Source organism: Procambarus clarkii, chromosome 71, assembly GCF_040958095.1.
Source record: "Procambarus clarkii isolate CNS0578487 chromosome 71, FALCON_Pclarkii_2.0, whole genome shotgun sequence".
Taxonomy (NCBI): Eukaryota; Metazoa; Arthropoda; class Malacostraca; order Decapoda; family Cambaridae; genus Procambarus; species Procambarus clarkii.
Window position 1 is genome coordinate 8,959,541 of NC_091220.1, and position 19,473 is coordinate 8,979,013.

The following is a 19,473-nucleotide window of genomic DNA, read 5'->3' on the forward strand; positions in this document are numbered from 1 at the left end:
CTGATTGTGGCTCTCAGTTATTGCCTGCGTGCCACAGCCTCTGTGGTCCTGGAAGCGCTTTGAGTTGCCTGGATTCCCTTCATCCCTGTTCCAGAGTTTGGGTCTCCCGGGTCATTTGCAGGGTCGTTTCCTGTTGCCAGTTGTCTTGTTTTCAGGTTTCGGGTGAGTGGTTTCCACCTCCTGGATTTGTCCCTCTTTTCTCCTTGTCTTTGGGTAGTCAGCTCTGGGAAGCTGAAGGGGCTCCCCTCAAAAAAACAGCATTTAATGTAACGAAATGCCATTTTCTGGGTGAGACCCCCCTCCCCTCCTCAGGAGGGGAGGGGAGGGGTTGCGCAGACGGCGGCGCACTGGTAACGAGATGATGTCATGTTTGTTTGATTGTTTTTCTTCATGGAGAGTTCTATGCTCTTTTTCTTCATTTAGTAGCATCTCTTCACCAGAATGGGGGGTTGTTTTGAGGCGCCTATCTTTCTGGGTGCCCGACCTGGTCGATGGCAGACATAAGAGTACTTCTAAACCATATATAAGGTGTTTCTATAGGCCATTGTTCCTCACGCCTCTCTGAGGGGTCCAGGTTCTGGCTCGTGGTCCTCAGTAGGCCTAGAACTCCATGTACATTGACTGATGCCCAAAGCTTATACATCCATATCAGCCGGATAGCTCCGGGAAGCCTCTGAGTTTCACCCAGAAAATGGCATTTCATTACATTTAACACTTTTTTTCTTTTACTTTTACACTGCTTCATTGGCCCAAATGCTCTCAATCATCTGAAGATGATTTAACCCTGTATTGCACTCACCAAGATATCTTGGTTGATGAGTGGTGTGCTCATCAAGATATCTCGGTTCTCATTTGTAGGTATAAAATACAATTCAAAACTTTCACACGCAGTAACCTGGACAGCCAATGGATGTCCGAGGCCTTCAGTAACCGTCTTCCATCTTGAAAATAATTCCTGACATACCCCAGAGCCACATGTAGGCTTATAGAGCATCCATAGCTGATGAACATGCATCTATCTCCCAGTCACCCTCGAGTCATGTGGTACAAAAAGTACTCTGAGGTACATAGTGAGGTATTACGTGAATCGGACCTTGACAGTAATGTTGACGATCAAAGATATGATAAAGACCTAACACTGCGATCAGATACCAGTGATAAGGACACAGAATATGATGATACAGTAATCTTGTTCAGTATGAGAATTATCCCACTGTCAACATATCCCAGGTCAACGCTACAGCCAACATGTCCCAGGTCAACACCACTGCCAACATGTCCCAGGTCAACACCACAGCCAACATGTCCCAGGTCAACACCACAGCCAACACGTCCCAGGTCAACACCACAGCCAACATCTCCCAGGTCAACACCACTGTCAACATCTCCCAGGTCAACACCACAGCCAACATTCCCAGGTCAACACCACTGTCAACATGTCCCAGGTCAACACCACTGCCAACATGTCCCAGGTCAACACCACAGCCAACACGTCCCAGGTCAACACCACTGCCAACATCTCCCAGGTCAACACCACAGCCACAACATTCCATATCGCTAGGTGTGTCACCTGCTCTTCCTCTACACCATATGTGGGAGATGTCTCATTTTCTAAATTCAGTGATGTTGGTTTGGATACTAGTAGCCTAGATGAAGTTAGTGGTAGCGGCTCTCATCATGACACTAGGTGGGGCTTGTACTGTCAGCAGCTTGCCCTGCAAAGCGATGGCAAGTGATGAGCCATGGAGAAATTGAGGAAAGGGAAATAGTGGCCACTCTATACACAGTAGGAAAGCTTCATCTCCGAGCAAAAATAGTTTTACCATTACAAGATGTGGCCATGGTATTGGCCATGGTATTGGCCTTGGTATTGGCCATGGTATTGGCCTTGGTATTGGCCATGGTATTGGCCATGGTATTGGCCATGGTATTGGCCTTGGTATTGGCCATGGTATTGGCCATGGTATTGGCCATGGTATTAGCCATGGTGTTTGTGGTGTTGGTGCCACCAAAAGCAGCATGGGTGTATTCGTGTCGGAAGATTATGACAATTTTGTATCAGAAATACCTATATTTGATGATACGGATGTGTTACTAACATTTTCCCATATACTGCTGAATATATAAGAGGAAAGTTAGTATTTTATGGCTTATTTTGACGAGCTGTTCATGAAACATCTCATTGATGAAACATCTCATTGATGAAACCAATCAGTACACAGTGAAACTTATTACAGTATGGCCTTTTACCATTTTCATGTTTTCTACTTTGAAAAGACAAAACTGTATCTGAAATGTAATGATTTCTTGGGCTGTGTTTGATGATGAAACATGCATTAAAACATGTCATACAGAATTATTGGAACAAAGCGAGCAGTGTTCCAACAGCAGCTTTCAGGAAATACATTTCTCAGGACAATTTCTTTCTAGTTCTCAGGTGCCTTCATTTTGAGATAATAACTTTACTGAAAACAATTAACTGTGGAAAGTGAGAAATGTGTTCAATGATCTAAGAAGAAAAGTTCAGAAATTTCTTTGAACCATGACAGCATATAGTGCTTGATGAATTGCTTTTTCTTTTAAAGGGACCTCTTGCTTTCAAGCAGTACAGTATATACCATCAAAATGCCACAGATTTGGACTAAAATTCTTTGTGCTCGAGGATTGTGAAACCAGAATAGTGATAGATATATTATATTCTGGTACCAACATAGACATACCCAGTCACAATCCTCGTGGGATTTCAGGCAATTGGTAAAGACGCTCATGGAACCACTGCTGAGCAAAACTACATTTTGTACACTGACAATTATTATACCAGCCCCATACTAACTAGGTTCTTACTTGAATATAACACTAGAGTCTGTGGCACAGTAAAGCTACATATGCAATAAATTGCAGTGTTTGGTACAGGTATGTCAGCAGGTGATTTTATTAGCTGAGAAAAAGTAACAAAGTTTTTATCAGTGCATTGGAAAGACAGATGTGAAGTGAATGTGTTTATAACTATTCATATTAGTGAAATGTTAGATGGTGGCAAACAGAACTTTGCAACACATGGTAAATTATATAAACCAAATTGTGGGAAGGACTATAATATAAGATTATAGATTGATAAATAAATATACATTGTTATAGATTGGTTAATAAATGTGACATAATGTTAGGTACTGTGAAATGTGTGCGGGAAAACTGTAAATTGGACCAGGAAATTGTTTTTCCACTTTGTGGATGTAAGGGTGTTGAACTGTTTGAACACGAATTGAGTGAAATCAAGAAATAAACCAACAATCCGTGATTTTAGTCTTGACCTGTTGTCACATTTGCTTGTAAAGTTTAGCTAGGAAGTGTTGTAATGAAAGTTTCCATGACAACAAAACCTCATGCTGCTCCCGACAGACTTGGTTACAAAGATGCCTTTGTTACACACCTGGTACAGGTATGTAACAAAAGTTATACATGCAAAAGGTATGCATGGAAAGGGAATACATGAATGTATAGACTGCAAGCACTCACAAAGAAGACAGAAGAAGCAAACATGTACCTGGTGCACAGAATGCAAAGTTGCCTTGTGCACCACTGATTGCTTCAGTGGATAAAAAAATTCACTCGTGAAGGATTGAGTGTGTATTATGGTGTATATACATGGAAATATTGTGTATGATAGTGTACATAGTATGCATGATGATGTAAATATTATTATTGAGTGAAAAATGAACATGTGATATTTAAAAAATAAGCATTTCTGTGGAGAGCCTTTCAGCTCCCCAGAGCTACACCAGACTGATGTGTATATATTAGACTGAGGCAACTGCCAATTGATGGAATTCTAATCCTACCAAGGACCACAAGCCAGAACCTGGCTCCCTCAGAGAGGCACGAGGAGCAATGGCCTATAGACATCCACATGTAATTGGATGCAGTCTATGTCTGCCATCTACCAGGTCAGGCTCCCAAAAAGGTAGGAATCCTAAAACAAACTACAGCTGGTTAAACATTGCAAACCTAAAGCTGAATGAGCAAGCAGAACTCCCCAATCAGAAAACAAGCAAACAAGCATGACATCACCACAGCAGCCATGCTGTTGTCTGTGCAACTCCCCCCCTCCCAGGGAAGGGGGAAGGGGAGCCCCAGACTTCCCATGCCACTTACCCAACCCAAGTTCTGAGGTTGAAAATAAAAAAAATGCGAAAAACTGTAGACTGGAGGAGGGGGGGGAGGGTTGTGGGGGAAGCCTCTGGGTCTCACCCAGAAAATGGCGTTTCATTACATTCAACGCTGATTTTCTGTGGAGTGCCCCGCCAGCTCCATGGAGATACCTAACCAAAGATAAAGGAAAAGAGGGACTTACTTGGGAAGCGGCCGCCACTCGCTCCTCAACTCTAAATCGAGACAACTGGCTGCAACCTGTGACCCAAGGCTGCATACGCCCGAGAAGGGCCAGGAACATTAATGAGGTACCATGCGGCCAGGACCCTGTTCGACCTCCAAAAGCCCCGTGTCTGAGAGTCAGCCCCAGGACATATTACCAAAACAGCAGCCAAAGCCGCGTCGAACATTGTGGGCACTGAGATAGACCGCAGGCTAGCTGGACCGAATAATCCTGTAGATGACCTGGGAGACCCAAGCCATGGAACAGGGAAGAAGGGAAACCGGGTCAACCCAAAGTGTGTACCCTGCCATGAAGATTGTGGGGTGCAAGTAATGGCAAAGAGCCACAACTTGACACAAAACATGATGCACCGCCAAACCAACCAAGCATCAACAACCCAATGACCCCCTTCCGGAAAGCAGCAGTCTCATTCTTCACCAGAAAAGGAGGAGACGGCTGCAAATGAACAAAATGACCACCAGGACCAAAAGAGCAGAAACCCATGTGCCAGAGGAGAGCATGAAGCTCCCCGACCCAACCCCCAGAGGCCAATACCAACAAGAAAAGAGCCTCGGAAAAAATAGTCCTGAACCAGAGGGGCCACCATAAATAGAGGAGAAGAGAGAAAAAAAAGAGCACCTGGTCCCATGACCAGGACGGCTCAGGCGCCACATGAGTAGGCCAGAGGTGAAACAACGCCCAAGAAAGCTTGCAAAACAGAGCTGAAGTGACATCCACTCTGAATGTAGGTTGAAATTGCTCCACCAGCACTGCACAATACAAGGCAACAGTATTCAGCATATGATGACAGTCCTGAAACAATCAAGAGAGAAAGGACAAAACAACCTGATCAGAAATCAAAGACAGCCTACGAAGAATCGAGAAATGCCGAAACGACCGCCAGGAAACTTCATACTGCCACCGAGACGAGACTCACAGGTGGTACACCATCAACGAAGCCACCTGATCACTATACAAGTGGTGATAAACCCATATAAAAAAACCAGATACAAAGTTCAGAGAAGATCAAATCAGCCACGTACAGGGTCGGACCAATCTGCTGAAAGAGCCGGAGCCGCGGGAAGACCCATAGGTTCGGACACTGATCAAGCAGCGCCTGAAACCAAGGCTGGGCCAGCCATCAAGAGGCCAACAGGACTACTCTCCTCTAGTAAGTCTCCAAGCGAGCCAGGACCTGGAGCAACAGGGGCGAAGAGGTACAGGTAACCCCACCTCGACCAGTCCAGTTGAAAGGCATCAACCCCGACACCCTCAAAGTCGGGAAAGGGCGCCACTCAAACCGGGAGATGCCTTGACTACGTCAATGCGAAGAGGTCCACCTCTGGGCTCCCAGAGGTGGACCTGCCTGACAGAAATGTCAGGCAGAGCCAAAGGAACAAGGCGTCGTTGACCGTCCATTCCCTGGACAGGGAAATGAAATGTGACAAGCTGTCCGCTAGGACGTTGGACATCCCCTGGATATAAACTGCCAGGAGAACCAAACCTCGAGAACTCAGCAGATGAGTCACCTGAAGTGACCAGCCCCAAGGAGCCAAGGACCGCATCAAACTTTCCCCCCCTCCCCCCCCTCGGTTCAAGCAATGAACCACTGGGGGGTTCGAGTGGAGCCAAATCATCGTTCCGTGAGCAACACGAATCCTCCAAAGCGAAAGCCACACCTCCGTTAACTCCCGCACCATGCTGTGAGCCCGACCGAAGGACGGGCTCCACCTACCATGGCCAGCCTGGTGAGCACTGGTCACAAAGCCCTAGCCGAGAGACGACGCATCTGTGAACACATCGAGTGAGGGCTCGGGTAGGTGCCACGGCACTGAACCCCCCCCCCAAAAAATGAAGAGGAAGCTGGTGATGCGGATGGGGGTCTGAACCCAGTGATCGTGAGAGCGGCGGAAGGGATGACACCAAAAGAATTAGAACAGCCGCCGAAGCCAGATCCAACGTGATGGGTAGACCAGCATGGCGAGCTTCAGACTCCCACACAGCTGCGCAAGCAACTGACGAGTGACCTGGGTGCCCTCCAAAAGCAGCCAAAGATGGGACTGCAGCCAACGCCGCTGAAGGGAGAGACAAGGAAGCGGTCTGAGAGTCCCACACAAGATCCAGCCAAGTCTGAACCTGAGAGGGAACGAAATGGAACTTCCTCCAGTTCACCAAGAACCCAAACCCAGTGAGCTGGGAAAGAACCCATTCCCTGCCGAGCAGATACGCGGACTGGCTGGAAGCCGAGACCAGCCAGTCATCGAGGTAAGCCAGAACCCGAACCCCTAACAGATGTAAACAGGTCACCACGACCTAGGTAATGAGTGTAAAAATGCGATGCGCCAGATTCAAGCAGAATAGAAGGCAACAAAAATGGTAAGCGTGCCACCCCATGACAAAACCAAGACAGTTCCTGAACACTGGATGAATTGCGGCAAGGGTAATGCCAGTGTCAGCTAGAGAAGGGAACTGTAACACATACAGCTGCAACAAAATGAGACTTAGGGTATCCAGGACAAGAAGGCATAAATATTCACATTTGAAGCCACACAGGCCTTTGCATTCAGGAAAAGAGACCAAAGGAAGGCTAACACTAAGCTGAGGACTGAACCCAAAGAGTGGTGTATAACCAAGGGCCTAAGTATATAACCTAAGTATAGCTACCTAAACATAGTTACAGGATGAGAACTACACTCGTGGTGTCCCGTCTTCCCAGGACTCTTTGTCGTATAACGTTTTGAAGCTACTGATGGTTTTAGCCTTCACCACCTTCTCATTTAACTTGTGCCAACTGCCAATCACTCTGTTTGTGAAAGAAAACTTTCTAATATTTTTTTCTGAATCTTTGTTTCCTTAGCTTGAATTAGTGTCATCTTGTTCTTGAAGTTGCTGGTTTCAGGAATTCCTCTTGTGTAAATGAGGGAGCTGGCAAGATAGGATTCTCAGGTAGCTGGGGCTGCCAACTGGTGGCGGGTGTGTGTTGCTAACTAGACGTTTCTTGCAGCAAATGAGAAGGGGTATGTTCATGTTAGGGTTGCTAGTGTTGTTCATGCAGTTGCGGGTTTTGTTGTGCTCTACTCTTCAGATGTTTTCCTTCATATTACTACTGTGGTCTAGTACCCCCAGACTCCCCTTGAAGGAGCCAAATTCTGGTACTGGTTTCTGGCAGGTGCTAGAGTTACCACTCTAGGTTCTCTAAACCTAGAGTGGTAACCAAGGTTTGGAGGTTACCAGGTGGTACCTCGTGAAGCCACAGGTGATCACTGTGCATGCGGTATATTGTGATCATTTTGGAGAAAAATGGATTGTCAAGTGTACCAAATTTGGTGGCACAAGATACTAAATTTGATGAAAATAATGTTAGTGTGGGGTTGATCATGAAATCCTGAATATTATCCATCAGAAGATGACACACACTTCTATAACAGCAAGGAAACTCAGATTAGGGAAATAAAGGTGTGTGGTGACTTGACATGAAGCCATGCTGCAGACTAATATATGAGTCGCTAGTTGGAGCATATTTGGTACTAAAGATTCTGATTCTGAGGAAAATGCATTCTTGTAATGCTTCAGGGTCTTGCTGATCCTGTTTGTGGCATTCTCCACTTTAGTTTCTTCTGTGTATAGGGTTCATGAGTTCTGGCAATCTACTACTGTTTTGTTTTTTGCAGTTTCATACTTTGTCCTTTCTGCACTGCTACTTCCAGGATTACTTATTCCAGTCCCTTACTCCTATGGTGTAGCCCTGTTTTTTGTTACTTGTGGTGAGAAAGCCTGTTGAGCCACCAAGACTCCTCCCAGAAATCTAGCACTGAATGTAATGAAATGCCTCCTTGTAGTTGGTCCATCGGTGGCTCCTCATTACAGGCCTTCCCTTCTCCTATGGTATAGTGGGGTTGTTCCATAGGCTGCATGTGAATGAGGGAGCAGGCTGGTCAATATCTTCAGGTGGACAGTGCTGCCATCTAGTGATGAGTGAGTGTTGCTAATTAGCAATTGACTCTGTGGCTAGGAAAGGGATAAAGTGCCAAGCCATTATGACTATTGACTATATAGTACTTGGAAAGAATCAGGGTAAGGATTTGGGATAAGACGGGGGCAAAGAATGGCTCCTAACTACTTGGACAATCGGGAATTGAATACCGATCTGCACGAAGCAAGACCATCACTCTACTGTTCAGCCCAAGTGGTTGGGCGACAGTATCTCCCTCACCCAACTCTCCTTGCCTCTATTGAGGGAGACAAATTCTGATGCTAACTTTTAATAGGCACTAGTGAGTCTTAGAGCTTGGAGTTTACCTGATGAATAGCTCAGGAATCACCAATGGTCCCATCAGAAATTGGTGTTCATTACATTCAATGCTGGATTAGTTCACTACGACCACCAACAAAGCTAGTGGTGCCTTGCACTATGAATACCATCATATGGTCATCTTTCCCTGAAGCCAACATGTAACTTAAATATTTATCTGCCACCTAAGTAAGACAGAAATGAGTAACATTTAGCGGGCCAGCCAGAGGCACGAGACCTGCACAGGAACAGCCCTAAGAAAACCACTGGCATAACTTGCCCCCCATTTCCAGCAACAGGATCACTATTTCCACATTCTCAGCAGAATCAGATAATACAGCATCACATATACTCCAGTTAGCAACTCAAAAGTATTAATGTTTCATCAGTGTGCCATTGCGTCAGTCACCACCCACACTCTCCCTATTCAGTCTTACTTCCATTTCTGTTAGAACAGAATATTTTATATTCTGAGGGATAATATTCATGTTAACTATTTGTAATATAGCCTTCTTTATTACTAAAATTATCCATGTCCCATAATATAAATAAATAAATAAATAAATAAGTAAATAAATAAATAATATCCTTGCAAGTTTCCATGGTGTCAATAGTCCCCTAGCACAATCGTACTACACATTCACTGGCTGAAAATGGTGCTCATTTGCTTAATAAGGCCCAGGAACAAAACTAAGGCACTCAAGAATTTTTTAGCCAATATGACAAACATTTGCCAGAGGTCTCTAGTGGTAAATGATGTTTCCACAGAACCAACAGAACAATCAAATATAGGAGGTTGACAAAAAATCACCCTAAGATGATTGGAGCCTTGAGCAGAATTGCCTTGGGATGACTGGAGCAGTGTAAGGGTTAGGGAGTAATTAGGGAGCATGGAATGTCACTGTCTGCTATTGTTTCTGACAGTATGGTACTCTTCCTCACCACAATAATTTCCTGTTTTTTATTTCTTATTGATCCTTGGATACTTGAATCACTTTGTTGTGCTCTCTAGATATGCTGCTAGTGATCAACACTGCCCTTACAATGTTTTACACTTTTTTTTTTTTACTTTTCAGAGAATAGTTTGATGCTGTTTTGACCTCGTCATTTCTATTAAAAATTTACCTCCCTGTTACACTATTTATTTCTCTCTACTAACTCCTTTAGTTCTCTGTTAGTTTGCCCTTCCCAGGACACCACTCACTTAACAAATTCCTTCACCACAATACTTAGGCAACAACAAATGTCCGGAGCTCCTGCATTAGTATTGTGACAACAATGTGTGTGACCGTGATTGTTCTATAAAGACCTCTTCCACACACTCATCACAGGCAGATAGTGTGTGACCGTGATTGTTCTATAAAGACCTCTTCCACACACTCATCACAGGCAGATAGTGTGTGACCGTGATTGTTCTATAAAGACCTCTTCCACACACTCATCACAGGCCCATAGTGTGTGACCGTGATTGTTCTATAAAGACCTCTTCCACATACACATCACAGGCCCATAGTGTGGGACCGTGATTGTTCAATAAAGACCTCTTCCACACACACATCACAGGCCCATAGTGTGTGACCGTGATTGTTCTATAAAGACCTCTTCCACATACACATCACAGGCCCATAGTGTGGGACCGTGATTGTTCAATAAAGACCTCTTCCACACACACATCACAGGCCCATAGTGTGTGACCGTGATTGTTCTATAAAGACCTCTTCCACACACACATCACAGGCAGATAGTGTGTGACCGTGATTGTTCTATAAAGACCTCTTCCACACACACATCACAGGCCCATAGTGTGTGACCGTGATTGTTCTATAAAGACCTCTTCCACACACACATCACAGGCCCATAGTGTGTGACCGTGATTGTTCAATAAAGACCTCTTCCACACACACATCACAGGCCCATAGAACTTCTGCAGATAGAATGCCACTGTTTGAAATCAGTGTAACTGACTTAGCAATAAAAATGCAGTTCAAAAACCTAAATACAGTACTAAGGCCCATATTAAATAGATACACTCAAGAGGGTATATACATAAGAAATATTACCAGCTAGTGCATTCCAAATTTATCTTCAAGTAAGTCTCACACTTACATATAAATTATTAAAAAGGTATACACTTTTTACCTAAAGACACTGTTTTACGTTGATATCAAGAATGAAATCAAGTGTAAAAATACATGAAGGAATGAAGCACATCAGCTGGCAATCTGTTTCCAGAGTGATTCACTTAAGTCTGTCCTTTGGCAATTATCATATTGTTCAACTCAATATTAAGTCAGTGCACTATGGCAAGACACTAAAGAGGTATACAAGCTTTCTCTTATTTTCTGTGTTGATAAGACCATTACATGGGAATGAGACTAGTTCATACACTATATAACTTTTTAAGCAATTTCACATTTCAGTGTTCAGTAATTAACTTTCATTACAGAATCTTCATACAGTATATATAGGAATACATTCCTGTGACCACTGTTTCAAACTTTATCATCTATACTCTACACACATGTCATCTTTCCTTCAAAATATAATGGAAGATTTCTCCTCAACATTTGTGTTATATTTTCTTAAACAGTTACCCCTGCTTTTACTGCTAACATCTCATGCTCATGTGGTTGGGACGTGGAGAGTGTGATGAACCACGGGACCGCATCACCCCTTCACTTGCTGAAGCTGCCCGCACGGGGAACGATGTAGTCCGCTTGGCAGAACTGTAAAGAATTATAATTGTTAGGAAAAAACACACATTTGCAGTTTCTTTTATGAAATGTGAAAAGAATAAATGTCTAGAAAAATGCATCAACTGTTATAGTATAGATGGTTATTAGGTTATTTTTTGCTCTCTTCCATCAAATGCATACATGATCAGTAGGTTTTATGCAGTCTGTTTAAGGCAACTGCTATCAACAAACAAAATACTTTGCTCTTAGAAGCCAATCTTATGTTACAACTATGACAAATGTATGACAAATATTCAAATTCCTTAAGCTATTGCAAGAATAAACTTGCCTATTCATAAAACATTATCAATTTACCCATAACATTTTGCTGCATTAAGACATGCCTTTCAAAACCCTTTAGATATTAAAGAAGGGCAAGTATTGGTTTGATTATATAGTGTACAGTTACTGTTTAAATTTGTCAATGACATATCTATATTTTAACAAAAAACCAGCGTTGCATGTAATGAAACGCTATTTTCTGGGAAAGACCCAGAGGCTCCCCAGAGCTATACCGGGCTGATGTGTATATATTAGACCGTGACAACAGTCAATCAAAGGGAATTCTAGGCCTACTGGGGACCAGAGCCAGAACCTGGCCCCCCTCAAGAGAGGCACGAGGAGCAATGGCCTAAAGACATCCCCTGTGTAATTGGAAGCAGTCTTTGTCTGCCATCTACCAGGTCAGGCACCCAGAAAGGTAGGAATTCCAAAACAAACTGCTGCTGATCAAATAATTTGCAAACTGAAAGTCGAACTAGCAACAGAACTCCCCAATCAAAACCAAGGAAACAAGTATGACATCACCACAAATGCCACGCATCTGTCTGCGTAACATGAGAGGGGGATGGGGGGGTCCCAGATCTCCACGCTGACAACTCTCCTCAGTTCAAAGGCTGAGTATGAAAAATGCGAAAAAATGCCGAACGGAGGGAGGGAGGGAGGGGTGCCGGGGAGCCTCCGGGTGTCACCCAGAAAATGGCATTTCATTACATTCAATCCTGGTTTTCTGTGGAGAGCCCCTACAGCTCCCCGGAGCTACCTAACCAAAGACAGAGAAAAAGAGGGACTTACCTGGGGGGCGGTCATCACCTCGGTCGGAGGAGTTCGACCCACAAAAGCCCCGTGCTTGAATGTCAGCCCAGGACATATTCCAAAAAATATTAGCCAAAGCAGTGAACTTATGAATGTCATAATGTCATGGGCACAGGAATAGACCGCAGGCTGGCTGAACCAAATAATTCTGCGGACGACCTGGGAGACCCGCGCCTTGGAACAAGGAAGAAGGGAAACCAGGTCCACCCAAAGTGTGTCCCTGCCACGGAGGCTGTGGCGCTCAGGTACCGGCGATGAGCAACAACTGGACACAAAACATGATGCACCTCCGGCCGAACCAACCAAGCATCAACAACCCTAGGACCCCTTCGGAAAGCAGCAGGCCGACTCTTCACCAGAAAAGAAGGAGAAGGCAGCAAACGAACGAAACGACCACCAGGACCGAAAGAGCAGAAACCCCCTGCGCCGGAGGAGAGCATGTAGCTCCCCGACCCGATCCCCAAAGGCCAATGCCAACAAGAAAAGAGCCTTAGAGAAACAATCCTGAACCGAAGGGGGCCACCACAAACCGAGGAGGAGAGAAAAAAGAGAGTACCCGGTCCAATGACCAGGACGTCCCAGGTGGCGCATGAGCAGGCTGGAGGTGAAACAACGCCTGAGAAAGCTTGCGGAACAGAGCAGAAGTGACATCCACCCTGAAAGCAAGCTGCAGCGGCTCCGCCAATGCCACACGAAACGAGGCAACAGTATTTGGCACAAGATGACGATCCTGAAACAACTAAGAGAGAAAGGACAAAACAACCCAATCAACCTATGAAGAGACAAAATTTTGCCGAAGGACCGCCAGGAAATTTCATACTGCCGTCTAGAAGAAACTCGCAGGTGGGACACCATCAACTAAGCTACCTAATCTCCATACAAATGTTGATACACCCGCGTCAAAAAGACCAGACGCAAAGAGCGGAGGAGAAGATTGAACCAGCCACGTATCGGACCAGATCGATCTGCTGAAAGAGGCGGAGCCGCGGGAAGACCCTCTGGTTCGGACATCGAGCAAGAAGCGCCTGAGACCAAGGCTGGCCCAGCCACCAAGGAGCCAACAGGACTACTCTCCCTTGGTAAGTCTCCAACCAAGGATCCGAAGCAACAACCGGACCAGAGGGAAGAAGTACAAGTAACTCCACCTCGACCAGTCCACCCGAAAGGCATCGACCCGATGGCCTTGCAGTCTGGAAATGGCACCACATAAACTGGAAGACGCCTCGACCACGCCGATGTGAATAGGTCCACCTCTGGATTCCTGTATGTCCGGCAGAGCCAACTGAACAAGTCGACCTTGACCGTCCATTCCGTGGAAAGGGGAATGAACTAAGACAGGCTGTCCGCCAGGACATTTGACACCCCCTGAACATGAACCGCCTGGAGAGCTAAGCCCCGAGAACTCAGCAGACGCGTCACCCAAAGCGACCAGCCCCAAAGAACCAAGGACCGCATCGAACACCCGCAGTTCTAGCAATGAACCACTAGGAAGCAGTCCAAATCAAGCCAGATCGTTGCTCCTCAAGCGACCCAAATCCTCTGAAGCGAATGCCACACCGCTGCAAACTCCCGCGCTGTGGTGTGAGCTCGACAGAAAGACGGACCCCACCGACCCTGGCCAGTCTGGTGAGCACTTGTCACAAAACCCCAGCCGAGAGACGAGGCATCCGTGAACACATTGAACAAGAGCTCGGGAAGGCGCTATGGCTCAGAACCCCGAAAAACCCGCAGAGGAAGCCGGTGATGCAGCAGCCGACGCAAGGCTCCTGGGATCCAAACCCATCGATCACTAGAGCGGCAGAAGGGACGACTCCAAAGAAACCAGAACATCTGCCGAAGCCAGATCCGACCCGATGGGTAAACCAGCACGGCGAAGTTCAGTCTCCCGCACAGGGGCTCAAACAACCAACATGTGACCCGGGTGCCCTTCAAAAATAGCCGGAGGCAGGACCGCAGCTGCAATAGCATCGCAGGAGGGAGAAAAAAGGAAGCGGTCCGAGAGTACCACACAAGACCCAGCCAAGTCCGAACCTGAGAGAGGACCAAAAGGTACTTCCTCCGGTTCACCATGAACCCGAACCCGGCAAGCTGGGAAAGAGCCATATCCCTGGCGAGCAGACATGTGGACTGGCTGGGAGTCCACACCAGCCAGTCGTCGAGGTAAGACAGAACCCGAACCCCTAATAGTAGCAAACAGGTCACCACGACCCGGTAAGACGTGTGAACACTCGAGATGCCAGATTCAAGCCGCATGGAAAGCAACGAAAGCGGTAAGCTTGTCGCCCCACGGCAAAACCGAGTCGGTCACTGAACCCCGGATGAATCATGATGTGTACAATAAAATTATTAAACCAATACACGTCCCAGAGGTCCAGAGACACCATCCAGGCACCCGGCGCCAAAAGCAGCTGGACCTGAGACAGAGTGGTCATCCAAAGAAGAAAAAGCAGTCTGCCAGCCAGGAAGACTCCGGCACCTTATAACGCACCCAATAAAGAAAAAGAGGAGTCAAACTTAAAAAGAAGGCTTCATTATCGAGGTGTAATCCGGGTCTCGCAGGAAGTAAGCCGCACGGGGACCTCCCACACCTTCCTCGGTGGGATGCAGGAAGCCATAAATCTCCAGAAGGAGGGAACCAAAGAACCCAAGGGAACTCGGAGCAAAACCCGGGAAGGAGTCGAACTCATAACAAAATCGTACAGAGAGGGGGAAAGGAAAACCCCTACCCCTGTAACAACAAGCCCCCACACCGAGGGTACCAAACACCCAAGCAGGGACAAGTAGGGCCCAGGCCCCCCCCAAGTCAACTCCTCCCCAGCCCCAGAATCCTCCACATCAGGACCCGGGGCCGAGCCATCCTCCAAACCCTCTGCCTTTGGAGAAAAAGCAGAGTCCACCGGAAAAGCAGGGATGAAGGGGGCCCGCTGGCGTGGCCCAAAAGCTCCGGCAGGAGGACCAGGCTCGAATGCTGCCTCCGCCGCCGATCCAGAAGGGGCAATCCCAGAAGCCACCCGAGTCTCACTACCAGTATAATTCAGCGGGGCAGCTGCGGGGCATTCAAAAAGGCAACCAACCTCGCACGTTGCTGCAATTTAAACCTTGCATGCAACACTAAAGCTGCCTGCACCCAAATATCAGTCTCAGTGGACTGGGTGAATGGAGTACAAGCAAAGAACACCACTCACGGCCACGACTTTTGTTAGGCCAAAGCTAGAATATGCAGCGGTTGTGTGGTGCCCATATCTTACGAAACCCATCAACAAACTGGAAAAGGTGCAAAGACATGCTACTAAATGGCTCCCAGAACTGAAGGGCAAGAGCTACAAGGAGAGGTTAGAGGCATTAACCCTTAAACCGCGCAAATCATATATATATATGATATCAGTGACAAAACTGAAACATCTGTTACATCTGGCTCACACACTACCAAAATAGAGCAACAATACCGCACTGCAGCACTGCGCAAAGACTAGAGCCAGAGCGATCGACCGTCACCAACACAACAGCCTCTTGAACTGAGGAGAGTTGCCGGCGTGGAGGTTTGGGAACCCCCCCCATCCCCTTTCCGGGGACAGGAGGGCGGGGGAGGGGGTGCGCAGACCGATGTGTGGCATTTGTGGTGATGTCATACTTGTTTACTTGGTTTTGATTGAGGAGTTCTGTTGCTAGTTCGGCTTTTGGAATTCTTACCTTCCTGGTGCCTGACCTGGTAGATGGCAGACAAAGACTGCTTCCAATTACACGGGGGGTGTCAGGCTCCCGCACAGGAGCGGGAGCCTGAGGCACGAGGCCATTGCTCCTCGTGCCTTTCTTGAGGGGGCCAGGTTCTGGCTCTGGTCCCCGGTAGGCCTAGAACTCCTTCGATTGACTGTTGCCATGGTCTAATATATACACATCAGCTCGGTATAGCTCAGGGGAACCGAAGGGGCTCTCCACAGAAAAAATGTATAAGCATGTAAGTTGGCTAAGGATTTACACATACTTAAAATGTCACTTTGGAAAGAAAATTTAATAGATTTATATTGTATTTAGGTAGTTGCAGGAATTTTCAAAACATCTTTAGTACAGTTTAATATACTGGTTGGTGCACTTTTAAGGCAGGATGAACAATTAATGATTTTAAAAAGTGCCACGAGGTTAGATTTGTATAGAAATAAAACATGAGGACAGGATAATTAGGTTAATTAGGACATGCAAATTAACACACTTAGTCACTTCAAAGTAGCAACAAATCTGGCAAAGAGATGCAAAATTGCAATACTGATCTTCCCTATCACATAGATACAACTAAGTTTGAATTATTACACCACTAGGTCGAAATTTGCTGGGCAGAGAAGAAACGTAAATATTAAGCAAGCATTAAGTGCAACCCAGTAATCATATTAACCTAAGAAGATATAAACATAACAAAGCATTGTGCAGTCTAGACAACAAAATTGTTGAACCCTGCACATACTGCAAACTTTATCAGCTGCCATATCATTCTTTGCGATTCGAAGACACTTTTTGGGCTGCCCAGTATCTGCAAGAAATTTTAACTAAATCCAATAGTGGTTCAAAATGCCTAAAAGCAAAGATAACTGTTAGCCAAAAATGGTCTTAAAAATACACAAAACCCTTCGATTGGTAAAGCTGGTTCCTGTGAAATTGAAGTTTTTAACGAGGAACAAAGAGTATATAGTGTGCCACTTTAGCCTTCAGCTGTGTCAATAATAATGGAACAATAACATGTATAGACCATCTGTGGTGCAGTCATTCCTTTTATTATACTTTGTACATCACATAACTTTGTTTCCCTAGAAACCATCTATTTTGGTTTTGTAAAATGTATATAATTTTATGTCACATCAAGTTCAGGCCAGTAAGTCATGTGTTTGACTTTGAAGGAAAATTCTTATTTTCTGGAAAATTTTACTTTCAAATATAAACTGCACATATAATTTCGTACCAACAAGCTGCACTAACTAGTTTCCTTAGATAGGCAAGAATACCATCTACAAATTTCACACACCAGACAAAACAATAATACACATGTAGTTATGGTGATGAAATACTCATCAAGTGAATACTCATATTAAAACATTATAACTAAAATATGTCTATTTTATGCAAATTACAGGTCTTGATACATTAATATTATTAATAGGTGCAGAAAGCACATAAAATTAATTGATACATATCACGATACAGTGTGCTCAATTATTTTGAGTAGGTCTAAGACCTGAACAAAGCTTGATTTATCTACATCATGTTTTGAGTTCATCGAGCTCACAGTGTGCCAGATTACAAGTATGTGATTCATTCATCATTGTGCAGTGATATACAAGAAAATTATACCAGTGTTTATGTGTCACCCTGACCTGCCCTTTAACCTTTAAACAGCTAACTGTTAAATAGCTGACATCCCCAGGGTACTCAAGAAAAAAATTGTTTTGAAAAATTATTTTTTCTTGTGACACTGTTATTTAGCCTCCAGGAAGCTCAAAAATCAAAATAAAAAGTCTCTAGCTCTTGTGGTTTAGCTGTAGTGGCCTGGAGAAGTCTCTAGCTCTTGTGGTTTAGCTGTAGTGGCCTGGAGAAGTCTCTAGCTCTTGTGGTTTAGCTATAGTGGCCTGGAGAAGTCTCTAGCTCTTGTGGTTTAGCTATAGTGGCCTGGAGAAGTCTCTAGCTCTTGTGGTTTAGCTGTAGTGGCCTGGAGAAGTCTCTAGCTCTTGTGGTTTAGCTGTAGTGGCCTGGAGAAGTCTCTAGCTCTTGTGGTTTAGCTATAGTGGCCTGGAGAAGTCTCTAGCTCTTGTGGTTTAGCTATAGTGGCCTGGAGAAGTCTCTAGCTCTTGTGGTTTAGCTGTAGTGGCCTGGAGAAGTCTCTAGCTCTTGTGGTTTAGCTATAGTGGCCTGGAGAAGTCTCTAGCTCTTGTGGTTTAGCTGTAGTGGCCTGGAGAAGTCTCTAGCTCTTGTGGTTTAGCTGTAGTGGCCTGGAGAAGTCTCTAGCTCTTGTGGTTTAGCTATAGTGGCCTGGAGAAGTTGCATATTTTTAATTGAGTTGCCGCATAGGAATAACTTTGTTGATTTATTTTCATTGTATCTCACTTATTTATTTAGTTTTTTCATGCTAACACGTTGTACAGTGGTACCTTGGAATACGAGTTTTTCGGAATACGAGCAGGATTTGCTCGGGAAAATGTGCCTTGGAAGGCGAGGGTTACCTCGGAACATGAGTTTGTTGATATGCGTACAGGCCGACCTAGCGCGTGGTGGTACGCACCCTCTGCCCCTTCGCCCCTCAGTGCCTCGCACCCAGTGACTATCCCACGTAAATTCTTCACCCGGATTTTCAGTGTTTTGTTAGATTTTTTATCATTTGACCATAAAAGTTGTTATTATATATCTCACCATGGGTCCCAAGAAAGCCAGTGGTAAGGATCAAGGCAAGAAAGCCCATGTGAGGATGACAATAGAGGAGAAACAAGATATCATTCGGAAGCATGAAAATGGTACACGTGTTATTGAACTTTGTAGGCAGTACGTCAACAATATGCACTATACTTAGCAAGAAAAAGGACATTATGAGTGCTAAAGTGGCAAAAGGCGTAAGAACAATCACGAGACAAAGACCACAAAAACTTGAAGTGGAAAAGTTGTTATTAATTTGGATACACGACAAGGAGTTAAAGGGTGATAGTGTTTCGGAGGCCATCATTTGTGAGAAGGCCAGGGTATTGCACGAAGACCTTGTAAAGAAAACCCCTGGAACGAATCATGCAGATACGAAAGAGTTTAAGGCAAGCGGGGGATGGTTTGAAAAATTTAGAAAAAGAAGTGGTACTGTATCCATAGTGTTGCGAGGCATGGGGAGACAGCCAGCTCAGACAAACCAGCCGCTGAACGATTTATTGAAGAATTTTTACCATTGTGATCATTGCTGTCTTCTTATATGTGCTGCCAATCTGCTGTATGGTGTTTATAAATCTTGTTTATCTGTA

At 45.2% G+C, this 19,473-nt stretch overlaps 1 protein-coding gene across 10 annotated transcripts in view; it reads right to left on the reverse strand.

The window, feature by feature from the left end:
- Positions 1–2,678: 2,678 nt before the first annotated feature.
- The window catches only part of rdgB (retinal degeneration B), a 507,955-nt gene continuing 491,160 nt past the window's right edge, over positions 2,679–19,473 (reverse strand). For all 10 annotated transcript variants that reach the window (XM_069311958.1, XM_069311951.1, XM_045726080.2 and 7 more), the window contains one exon: positions 2,679–11,389. In XM_069311958.1, the coding sequence (XP_069168059.1) occupies positions 11,272–11,389 (118 nt within the window). In that variant the 3' untranslated portion in view covers positions 2,679–11,271. The remainder of the gene's footprint in view (positions 11,390–19,473) is intronic.